The sequence below is a fragment of the Macrosteles quadrilineatus genome, unplaced genomic scaffold (genome assembly GCF_028750875.1).
Source record: "Macrosteles quadrilineatus isolate MER2022 unplaced genomic scaffold, UCM_ALF_1.0 Scaffold_2__2_contigs__length_208266976, whole genome shotgun sequence".
NCBI lineage: Eukaryota > Metazoa > Arthropoda > Insecta > Hemiptera > Cicadellidae > Macrosteles > Macrosteles quadrilineatus.
This window is the reverse complement of record NW_026542595.1, coordinates 162,162,881-162,175,938: the sequence shown is the minus strand read 5'-3', so window position 1 is coordinate 162,175,938 and position 13,058 is coordinate 162,162,881. Positions and strand designations below refer to the sequence as shown.

The following is a 13,058-nucleotide window of genomic DNA, read 5'->3' as shown; positions in this document are numbered from 1 at the left end:
CCATCTCTTGAATTTTATCTTTTTTATTGCATCAATATTAATATTTATCCTTAACAAGTTTTGAGTGGATACATCCGATTTGGGTCACTTTCCCATCCTATACATAGTATATATAGAGAAAGTATTGGTTTTGTCAAAATATTCGAGTTTGAGTTTTGAGTGGATATATCCGTTTTGGGTCCGTATTGGATTTTGAAAAAAGGCCGGTTTTGATTAAAGTTAGTATGTTATTGTCCTTAAAATGTTGAACAAAATGGTCCAGATCCCATTTCCGTAAAAAGTACAGTTGAAAAGTTATGTGTTATATGTAACTTGTGTGTTATTTCCCATAAAATAACAAAATATCGGATTTTAGGATAAAAGCCGGTTTTGATTAAAATCCGGAAGGCGATATAGTCGCCAAAACGATTGTCATTCACCCTCAGAAGAAGTATATGAGCCACAAGACGAAATTAAGGTAAATTAACGTCTTATCTACAAGTATCTTATTTGAAACTCAAGGATCTTTCCTGGTGGTGTACAAGATTTTCTGGATTTTGACTGTCTTGAGCTGCAAACTGCCGGACTGGAACCAAGCTTTGGTTTCTGGAATCATCAGCAGCTATCTAGCAATCAAATATTTTCTAAAATGTCACCAAACCATTTTTTTTTGTCAGGCACAAAATCAAAACTTTTATTATCACCATGAATGTTATTCATGAATTGTAAAGGGAGCTACAAAAATAATGTTAATTTCTTAGAGAGGCAATGGTGATCGACTAATGTATTTTTTTAGATCATAGCGCAACTCTATTGGTTTTAGATTATTGATATCACATGCAGCATTATCAATTAATTGCGCAACATTGAATTTTTACTAAAATCTATGTGAACAACGTGGAAAAGAGTCCCGGGAGGGATGGATATATAAAAATACAAAAAATGCAGGGATGGATAGAGCTACAAAACTTGGAACCAAGTTACAAGACATAAAATAATTTTAACACATTTATCGATACCGTACCTTTTCAGAGGATTTTGCTCGCTATGAGTCAGATGAACATTTCCTGGCATTATATTCTAGTAATAAAGACGTTTTTAATTCGATAAACATATCAACCTATGCAACAATTTAAGATTTTCATCTGACTCTCGGACTGTCAAGTACCGTATTACAGAATAATGTAAAAAAATTATTTAATGCCCAGTGACTTTGCTCCAACCTCACATTTATTCTCTTTTTCAATATTTATTTGTCTCAGGAAATTTTTTCCAACCCAGAATAGGTACAATAAGTTTTTTTCTATAACATTCCTTCTTTACCTCCAAGGAAACAATGAGGAAACTCACATCTTTTTTTATAACATTTCCATAAAAAAAGTCAAATGCACTTTATTTAACGATAATTTTATTCAGCTAATACAAGCAAATTAAATATAATATTTTGTAAACCCATGTGGCAGGTTTTTTTATTTCCCAGATTGTGGACATTTATTATGTACTTGTAGGGTCCTGTAACCTGCCTAAAACAGCCTAGGCTTTGCCCCCAAGTTTTTCACATAATGTGAATTAATTATTAACTAGTGTCCCTGTTGCTCGAATTCGAGCAACTGCTAAGTATTACAGGTGTTATTTTAAAACAAACTAGTGAACCTGTGCGGTTCAATGCCCCGCAAAATGACATATGAATCTAGAAAACAAATTCATCGTATTATATATTGACTCGACGTCGAAAATTAAATGCAGTAATAATGAAGCCTTGGAAGGGAAACAGTTCAGCCATTTTCTAGCTGTATGTGTATTATATTTAGTAAATTAATAAGTGTTCAGGTTAAAGTATGTTATAGGCAGTGAGCAAGGTTATAGGGTAGTTATTTTTTAAAGATTTTTAAAACACATTGGTTTAACAAAACATTTTATTATATCAAACCAATAGGCCTATGTAGCATATTTTGAGGGTCATAAAAATGCTGCTTGAAGAAAACACACTTTTAAAAATAAACACTAAAAAAACAATATTTTTATCACAAAATCAATTCTATGAATTCTACGATTTTAGCCTTCAGAAAGATTACCCTGGTCAGAGTTTTCCGTAACGAATATGCGTATCCTATTAAAAGATGTAGCCTTACTTAAAACAACATATAATATAGTTGCTCGTGACTCAATTGGTCTGGGTAAGAACAGCGCTGCAAATGCCAAAGGTTACAGAAATTAGTATCTTTCCATTTTGAAAGGTAAGTTTGTTTCAGACGGGTAAATTTTTATCCTCGAAATCAAAATATGTCTCCACTCACTTGTTCCAGTTAAGACTTTACATTCTATTAAGTTGTTAACCATTGATTCTGATCACATGAAGCCTTGTGCCATTAATAAGGCCCTTTTTGATATATCAATATTCCTCATCAATAAAACCACTGCCCCCTTTTATTAGTCTAATCTGTTTCTTGGCAATCCACTGACCTCTATATTTAAAAACTCAGTTGGATTTTCTAGATGGGTGTCTCCGCCTTGGTCTGTTTTTAAGGACCCACTCTTCTTCCCCTTGGTATACTGACAATTAATTACCTGACTTGTCAAGTTCATGTAGTAATTCAATAATACTGTTAGTTTATAAAGAAAATTAGATAAAAGTTACTTGGCTTGGTGCTTTCATAACTGCAAACTCAAAATACACCCACAAGTAAAAAAGAATGGTTAAAAAAAACTATGTGTAATAACATTATTCACATGAAGTAGATGATTTGTTTGATTTGTCGATCAGCTGTTTAGTTTCAAATGAATTAATAATGTCAAAGATTTGTGATTTAAATACATAAATTTGTTATAGTAAAGTTTTCTAAATCATGGCAACTTGTTCTCCACTAAATTTTACTATTCCCAGCATTAAAATAAAGTATTAAGATCCATTATGGGTAAACTTTAAGGTACACAATCCTTGGTTGAAATGTAGTAGGTATACATTAAGAGTCATAATACACAGCAATTATTATGTAGTAGACTTTGACTATGTTCAAGTAACAAACATATGTTTCTGTAAATAAAAATTATCTCCTATGTTATCCTTATGGAGAAATACGAAACTTTAAAGGGCGCCAGGGCCTCACTCTCTAATTATTCCCCTAAAAAGAAAGTTTCCTGCACAACTTCACGTTACGCTCTTTCCAATGACACCAAAAACATGTCAATCGGTTCAGTAGTTTCGGAGGAGTAATTGTCACAAAAAACCTGCTTGCGTATTAAATAAGTATAGATAACAGTAATAATTTCTGATGACCAAAATATTCGACTCAAAGATAATGGAGATACTCAAGATGTACATAACAGACCGATATAATCAACATTTCTTGTAAATATCTTATAATTTTTCAAAAGCTGGTCTTGTTTTTTCGTGTTTTCTACAAATAGCCTTAGTCATAGCCTCATTAGGTTGTCCAAAATAATGATTATAAATAAAAAAAATACCCCCGCCGCAGCAAACCTGCAGACTAAGCGAATTTCCATTGACCTGATTGGATTTACACTAAAATGCCTCCATAAAAATAGCACATTTATTTCCTATTTAAATAGAATTAGTTTAACAAGTACCTTAGGTTTGCTGCAACAGGGAGGGTAAAAAAGATTTTTTTATGAAATGATAATAGTTTAGTAAGAAATAAAAGTATTTTCCAAAATCGATCAAAATATGTTCATAAACAAGCAAACTGCAACAGTCGACTTATTCTCCATAAGAATAACATGGGAATTTTAAAATTACAATTTTTTTGAATTTTCTCCGTAACAATTAGGCGCATAATAACGCTTCAATATACTAAATTATTTGTTTTTTTAAGCTCTACAAAATGGTTTAAAAAGAAATTGTGAAATTTTGTGTTTTTAGGGGCAAAAATGGGAAAAACCTATTTTTACCCCATAAAACCCCCCATAAACCCCCGTTCCCATAGTCCGATCATGCTGGTTCGCGAACTCATTCAAGTTTATCCCGCCTTACACCTTCAAACCAAATTTTATCAAAATCGGACAAAAATTACTCAAGTTGAAAATGTTTTGCTCATCACTTAAAGTCTAGACATTTTTTATGTTTCAACAAACAAAAAGTTATTAACTAAATTATTATTGCTATAAGATTTTGAGTAGTCCTGCTCTTTTTAGTCAAAAATACTGCATCATAATTTACCTTTCAATTCCAACTTTAGATTAGTAACAGAGTTTCTTTATCATTGTCTTAAAAATAAACATTAAAAATAATTATGGGTAGCCTTTGGACCATACAGCAACAATAATAATGGTTTAATTTACCTTTGTCAATATGGTACTTGCGTAGTTTGTCACTACTGCAGTTTCGTGCTCGTGGAGCGCGGTTTAGATTTAAGGAGTGGAGCTAGATTTAAGGAACATTTACCAAGAAAGAATTCAAAATCAGCTTTTGCCAACCATATCATTGATTCAAACCACAGTTATACCAATATACAGAAAAATTTAGAAGTAATGCATATTTGTCAAAAAAGTAAATTTATGGACACCATTAAGGAATTTGGGATTTACCGAGCAGTTAAAGTACATCCAAGCCATATTTTAAACGAACAACTCTCATTCCAGTCTAACATTATTTAAAATACCGCCATTCACATCCTGGAACAAGACCAAAGAAAAGGTTCTGATAAGAGAAGTGACGATGTAGGGGCTACAGACTACAGCACACGTCAGTCATGACTTGTCTTCTACCGGCGCCGGACCCCGTGTGTAACGTTTTAATGTATTGACCAAGTTCGTAAATGGTTTTTTGTACCGTTCGTATGTTATTTGTTTTTGGTGTTTTTCAAAAATTTACGACCACGTGAGGAAAATGTTTTAACTTTTGTGATCTTCACCTAAAGATGTGCTCCACGAGCACAAAACTGAAGTAGTGACAAACTACGCAAGGACCATGTTGACAGAGGTAAATTAAACCATTATTATTAAAAATAATATTGCCACAGGAATACTAAAAGATTTTGGATCAATGTAAAACGAATTGCATCTTAAAATTCATTTAATATAATATCAAAGCGTTTTAAGTTTGCTCCAATACCCAAGTCTGCACCGCTGGATTTTATATACAAACAATCTCAATTTTGAGAATAGTCAAAGCATATTTAAAAACTAAATACATACAGCTAAAACAAATCTTTTTCTGTTAGAATATGTTTTAAAATGTTAAAAATGTTTGTTGAAAAATGTTTTTTGAAAATTTAAAAAAGCTGTTGGAAAATTAAAACTAAATCGACCATTTGGTACCTTCATTAAATACTATAACTTACTTTACACAATGTTATCGTTCAAGTTTGACATTTTTTTCAACAAAGTTATCACTATTTGACTGTTGTTCATTGTGATTGTTGGATTCATTAGTCCTTGGGTCTTCACTATCCTGTTCCATATCACAGATGTCTTTCTTTTCTTCCACTTCTGAATCAGTAGCCATCTTCTCAACTTCTTCCTCCTGTTTCCTGGAAGCTAAGTCTTCTTCTCTCGCCTGACGAGTCAACTTTGCTTGGCTGACAGTAGAAGTATCGCACTTTGCAAGTTCTCTTATTGCCATTGTTGCGTAGCAGGAGGATTTTAAATTGAATTCAACTACCATCGCTTTGTAGGGTCCATCTAAAAAATGCAGTAAATTGATATAAAAATTAACAAGGAATCCAAAATATTTTTTACAAACAACTTTTTACTAGTTTGTAAAATCTTTAATGGTTTGAACTTCATTAAACTAATCAGCTGTTGAACAAAATAATAATTGCTAAAGAGTGATGTAATTAGTGGTTGGCACAATGAGTAGTTGCATCACTGTCAGTAGCAATGAGAGGTTATAAACAAAAACATAACCTCTCTTAGAAGACAGGGGGTTCTTTAGTATTTTCAAATAATGTAATCTAAATGAATATGCTTTTATCAAACACACAATATTCTGAAACTTCCAAAATCACAAGGAAAACAGAGTAGTCACTATTCGTACTAGCATTTTAACCCTCCAAGTGTCCATAGTTTAGGCCTTAATGTCCACCTATTTTTGGCGCATTTGCAAGGTTTTATTAAAACGGATCTGAGAAGCTTAAAACAATGTTAATTCTAATGTTCTATATACCATTTTGTTTGGAAAATCATGGGCTTCAATATTATATATAAAACATAAGGAACATTTAAAAAAAAAAAAAATTTTAGGTAAAAAAAATATAATTTTGAAAATTTTCAAAAAAAAAATAAGTTCGCGCTCAATGAAATTGTATAAATTATAGGCCTATAAATATTTGAAAATAGCCACTTTGTTCTAAATTTTATGAGGATTACAAATATATAATAATATAAGGAAGTAGATTTGCAAATAAATAAGTTATGGGCAAAAAACTGATTTCAGTACATAGCGTTTAGCTAAGAATGCATAGCCTAACCATAGCTAGGAATCTGGCTGATAATTTACATCAATATCACTACCTACTTCTTCAGGATCATCAACCAGCACTTCAAAACCACTTAAATCTTCTTATAATGCACCACGTATATCACTACTTTTGATTTTTAACACTAAAACAATGATAAACGTAATAAAACACATCAGTCATCGGTCCGGGGGAACCTAGCTGTTTACAAATACACGCACGTCAGCTGTCTGCTACAATATTTTCGGAACTAAAATGAATAGCGCTTAGAGACAGACCTCTGGAGAAAGCTTAGAATATTACGGAAAGAACGATACCTAACTCGATCCAGTTCAATCCGATTCAGTCAGTCATAGAGCCTTCGCCGTAAACGATGTCTGCGTGTCGAAAAATCGACAAGTAACACTACACAAAGTGTGCTGCTTGTCGAATTTTCGTCAAGTAACACTGGGAGGGTTAATCTTAACATTATTTAGAATAATTAAAAAACTTTACTAAAAAGTTAAAAACGAAAAAAAGATCCACTTAGAGCTCACAACTAGTTACCTAAAACAAACTACCAACCTGGGTTAATTTTCAGCGGAGGTTTTTTATTGTAAACATCAAGGTCTGTCTGAAGCAGATCTTCATCAGGATCAGAATATCTCTTGGTGTACCACTTGAGGTCTTCTACAGTTTCCAGCATTTTGCGGTAAGTTCCATACATTCCATATCTGTGAACAATTTTGTAATCTTGGAAAAACGGATATCAAAGTATAACTAGTTGCTCTGCCCGTGCTTCGCTACGGGGTAAGAATGCAGAAAAGAATACTTTGGTTACCTTGGTTACTTTGGTTACTTTGGTTGTTGTTTATAAGATACTATTATATAGGTACTATAAGAAACAGTTACAACACACTTACCAGGAACCATATAGGCAAAGGCTCAATCATGCTTATTTGATTATTTAAATTAAGATCTCTTAATGTATTACAATCACTTTATATAGTGTATTGCATTAAAAATATATGCAAAATAATAATTCATTGAACACATGGCACCAAGAAACAATTCTACTTGTAAACAAATTAAATTAAACAGCAGAACAGCATTTCTGACAACAGCTGGAGTTTCATAACAATATTTGTTTCCCATGTTAATCTTATGGAGAAATGCAAAACTTTAAAGGGCCCCAGGGCCTCACTCTCTAATTATTTCCCTATAAAGAAAGTTTCCTGCACAACTTCACGTTACGCTCTTTCCAATGACACCAAAAACATGTCAATCGGTTCAGAAGTTTCGGAGGAGTAATTGTCACAAAATACCTGCTTGCGTATTAAATAAGTATAGATTTTAAAATTAACAGCTGTTTCATTAAAAAGTATTATCCAGGGGATCTTTAAAGGCTTCTGGGGCAGAGACCTAAGCGAATTTACTTCGTTTTTCTTTTGTTAACTCATCTACAGACCGAGACATTTCTTTGGACACCTCTACCAAGTTTCTACGCCCAGCCGTTCTCTCAAATTAGTGGAGATAAAGTTTCCAATTACATATTTAGATCCCCCAATGTTAATATTATGAGAGAAAACCCAACTTGATGGAAGATCCTGTCCAAACTAATAAAGATATCAAAAAACGAAAAACACTTTGCAAAACTACAGATCAGGGCAATTTTTTTGACACTTTAATCATCAAAATCGTTACAAAAATGAGGGAGGAGTTCTGTTTACAAAAATCGGCTTAGCGTATTATATATATAGATGGCAAACACTTGAACTGAAAAAGTAGGATTTTAATTTTTTACCTTTATAAATATTGACAAACAGAATTTGGAATAAACATAAATAATCAAAATACGAACAAGAAATTGTTTAGCTAAACCTTTCACTTATTGACTTGTGAAAAAATTATATTTTTCATTATTTATGTATAGGCCTATATTTAATGTGCTGTATTCTAATAAGGATTTTAATTACATGAGATTAGTTTAAGTTAGGGATGGTCAAGTCTCGAAATTTCGGGAAATTTTAAATCTCGTTACACGAGACGAGATTTCGTTTTGGCCAAGATTTTCATCGAGACGAGAATAAAAAAAAAAAATTAAAAACGCCTGCAGAAAGTCAATGCAATACCCGCAATACAGGAGCGTGTTGTAGTTGCGTTTCCTTTGCGAAGGCGTTCTTATTGAATTAATTCTTTAAATGTAAATATTAACTATAATATTTAACTATTTTAATATATAATAGTCAGTAGCCCATTTTATTATATAATATATAATATATATTACTTTAATAACCTTTGAGAAGTTTTGTTAAGTGTAAGCAGTGTGAGGAATGTTTTATTACTATAAAAAGTCAAAACAAGTACCTAACTATTTTATAAAAATTAATATTGCTTTTATTTTATGATTTATTTTATTTTAGGATAAGTTGAACTCTATCCTAACTGATATCACTATGTTTCCTAATCGTAGGCATTTTTAATAAGTTAGGCGTGATTAATAAAAAAATGTTATGCTGATGTTTTTTTAATAAAAGATTGTATATATTCTTGCCTATTATCATTATTTTTGTATTTCAACAGTCATCTAACAATGTTACGTCTCGAAATTTTATGAGAAATAAAAAAATCTCGTCTCATCTCGTCTCGAACTAAAAATCCAATCTCGTCCATCCCTAGTTTAAGTGTTCATGAATTATGAGAAAAGGTGTGACTTTCCCATATAAAAGTCGTAAAAAATACCAATTGCGTATGTAAACTAAAAAATAAAATAAAATACTTACTTTTGGTTGACTTGTCCAAAGGAATCCATTGAGTGACCGTTGGCTTCTAGGAACTCATGGTACCAGCTGCTGATCTCGTTGTCAGGCAGTCTGATGTCGTCACCAGGTAGAGGATAGACCACGTCATAGATACTGGCTGTTTCTGCCTCCTCTGCTGACAAAACTTTCACCTGGATCTTGCAACCAGTCTTGACTGAACAGTGAACAACAAACGGTTAACTCAGTCAAAAGGTGTCCAAACATACATGTAAAAGAAAAACTCTGTAGTGGTTCTAGTAATCAGTATTAGGGACTAAACAATCATGAAACAAATTAGCCATTCCACACCAATTCAATTGACACAAAATATTGAGATTTGAAGGTTTGAGAAAATGCAGATTTTATTGTTACTTGTTGCACACAAAAAATGTATACTTGTGGTTATTATTCCTGGGAAGACATAGTCATTTGCATCAAGGTCCCTCCTCAACACAAAATATAAAGCATGGCGTCCCGCAAGGGTCTATTCTTGGACCTTTGCTTTTTATTTGTTATGTTAAGAATATGCCAAACTGTCTATATAACAATGAAATATATAATTCTAAACTCGTACAGTATGCTGACGATTCTAATCTTATTGTATCTGCTAAATGTCAGATTGATCAGGAAGTAGCAGCTCATATAGAATTATCACAAATCCAAGAAAGTTTGGTAAACAATCGATTAATATTAAATTTGCAAAAAAACAAATTTTATTTCTTCCAGCACAAATCGGAACAAAAATAAGTGTAGCCCTTATATTTTTATTGGCAACAACACAATAAATCAAATTAATTGTACAAAATGTTTAGGTGGGATCATCATGTAGGAAGTATTGAACGTAAGGTAAATTCCAGAATCTATGCCTTGAAAATAATTTTTTATTTAATTGATCTATAAACATTAAAAATAGTTTTTCATTCCCATATCCAATCACATTTATCTTATGCAATAGCAGTGTATAGAAGCACTTCCCAGTAAAATTTTGATAAGATACGTGTTTTACAGAAAAAAATCAATAAGAATAATGTTAAACCTAGATTATAATGAGTCTGTAAAACAACATTTTATCAATTTGAAACTATTACCTGTGTTTAGTTTGTATGTACTAGAAACTGGAATGTATTGTACATGTAAAAAATAACCAGGAAAAATTTAAAACACATTGTGAAACCCATCAATACAACACTAGAAATAAAAATAATATAGTTCTACCGAAACACTACTTAGAAATGTTTAAAAATAAGCCCTCATATGCCGGTGTAAAGTTTTAAAAAATAATACCAAATTAAATTTTTAAAAAAATATTAAGGATAAAAAAAAGTTTAGACAAAAACTTAAAGAATTTTTGATAGAAAAACTTAAAAACCAATCTACTCAACAGATGAACTGTTAATGAATGTATACAACAGCTATAGATAGTTTTTTTTCTGTATTTTTTGTTTAGGTTGTATTTGTACATAGTATTTATAAGCTTGACACTATTTATTGTGCGTTTTGCACATACTATAAATAAAGATAATTTGAATTTGATGGTCTAAAATCTTCCTTAGATGCAACAGTTTATGGTAAAATTTTCCTCAGTTTGGCTAGTATAAAAGGCTCGATTTGACAGAATTCACAATTTAAGTTGTAATTTCTTTTTTACTGACTACAACTTACGGGAAAATAAATGTCTAGTTATATTCATAGTCAAAGATTGTTGCGTAAACTTAAACTACTATTTTAACACAATAGTAGTATATTACTTGTCCAGAAAATATGTATTTACTGGACAGTATGGTTGTTCCCACGCAAAATGAAAAATGCAGGATTACCATACGAGTCCGGTAAACACATTTTGGACGAGTGTCGTACAATATTTTTTGCCATACTACTCTAAACTAACCTAACAATAAAAACAACAGAACAAATTAAAATAGAAAGAATAAACAACGGGCATGTACTGCAATGGTGGTAAAGTGCAGCTACTATCTTTGCAGCACCTACCTAAACCTTTATGCAGTCTGGTCATGGGCAACCACCCTGAGCATACACACTTTATGGACCGGGTGAGACATTATAATAGCTGCTTTAATATGACATCGATTGGAGCAAAACAGGTTGTAACTGAATCATTGACTGAACTGTTGGAACTTAAGCACTAATTTATTAAAAATGTCAACCAATCTGAAAGTTTCCGTAGCGAAGCACGGGTATTCCCCTAGTAACTTATAACAAAGGTTATGTTTTTGTTTATAACTAATAACACCACTCATTACCAATTAATATCAACTGGTGTCCGGTAAAATTCATTACAGTACAGTAGTACGTAATGAAATCCCATTTGATTGAGCAGGCAACAAACAGCTATTTTCCAGACTAAATTCATCCATGGAAAGTCCAGTAAAACAATGTTGTAAAAAAATTGTTTAATACTGACCATTCTATGTGGACGGTCAGCTGCTAGAAGAATTGTACATTAACGTGTACATCAGACAACACCTAATACTGTGGAATGTTCTATGGGCTGATTGTACATACCTGGTGCGTCATCATCCTCATCACTATGATCATCGCCATGCTCTGCGCCGTCTTGTGCTACAAAAGTGTCTGGCGCCTCAGTGATGCTCACCAGATCACCAGGCAGCACCTTGACACCAAACTGCCTCAGTCTGCGAGACACCACTTGGTTCCACACCAGGCTCTGGTAGGCGTGCAGGTACAACGTCACTGTGTGGTGTGGCAGCTAATACAGGGAGAATACATTGTGACCTACACTTCAAAAGTTACATTTGACATGGTGAATAGAAAGTTGGATCCGTGAGGTACAGCAACAGACACGGTCTGTCAATACGATGAAAAATCTGTTTGAGTAAAAATAAAAATATTAACCCTCGAGGAGGCGCTTCACCAGTAAAACAGGAGAGGCCGCATGCGGAGTTTTATCCGGCAACACTAAATAGCAAAAATTTTACCCATTTTACTTGTTGTTATAACGAAATATTATATGTAAATCTTGAATAACCTAATCAGAAACCTAATTTCTTTGTTAATAACATTATTTGTTTAAATTTATATGAGTAATATTTCAAATAATAATATTGAGCAATTTTTTAGTATAAAGGTATGTTACGAGAGAGGGCGCATGCGGAGTTTTGTTCTGCAATAATGCAATTATACATACATACAAACAAAATATATTTGATAATAATTATAAATGAAATAATACATTTAAACATGTTTATAATTTTGTATGTATAAAATATACACGCAGTTTGACAACAGCGCATGAGGAAATAAACTCTGCGCTAAGGACTTACGCGATAGGGCGCACGCGGAGTAAACCTCCGCAAACTGACACCGCGTCACTGAATTGCAACTGACATCAAAATGAGGAGGAATTTGGGGGTAAAAATAGCTTAGGGGCATTCCCAGGATGAGGTGCGTGAAGTGTAGAGCCGGACACGACTGCCGATAACCATTATGCATATTTATATTAACAAAAACTACAAGTGCAGAGAAAAACTCTGCAAGCGCCCACTCGGGGGTTAAGGGTTTCTATCTGTCTGTCTTGACGTAAACAAAGCAGAATGTAAATTTGGTGATTTGATGGAATAAACTGTTCAAACTCAAAAATCTATTGGGTTTATTACATACAAAGAAAAACTTGAGTTCCCTTACTTTTTTTGCACTATTGGGTGTGAAGTAAAAAAAAATACTTAAGTTCACATTAAACTGTCCTTTTAGTTTGGCCCTTCTATAATGTTGGTTTATCCTGCTCAAATCAGTAATATACATCAGTGCACTCAGTCAGTAGGCCTAAACCAAATCAACTGGTTCACTTTTACTCGAAACTGACTTTTTACTTAACATGACTTAACATGGAATTATAGTTCTATTC

General features: G+C 32.6%; 1 protein-coding gene across 2 annotated transcripts in view; it reads right to left on the bottom strand.

Annotated features, from left to right (window-relative positions):
- Window positions 1-3,938: 3,938 nt before the first annotated feature.
- LOC128987581 (pseudouridylate synthase 7 homolog) overlaps window positions 3,939-13,058 on the bottom strand; it is a 28,437-nt gene continuing 19,317 nt past the window's right edge. For both annotated transcript variants that reach the window (XM_054408506.1, XM_054408505.1), the window contains exons 12-15: window positions 11,699-11,903; window positions 9,158-9,350; window positions 6,960-7,108; window positions 3,939-5,619 (exon numbers count right to left, since the gene is read on the bottom strand). In XM_054408506.1, coding sequence (XP_054264481.1) covers window positions 5,291-5,619; window positions 6,960-7,108; window positions 9,158-9,350; window positions 11,699-11,903 — 876 coding nt within the window. In that variant the 3' untranslated portion in view covers window positions 3,939-5,290. The remainder of the gene's footprint in view (window positions 5,620-6,959; window positions 7,109-9,157; window positions 9,351-11,698; window positions 11,904-13,058) is intronic.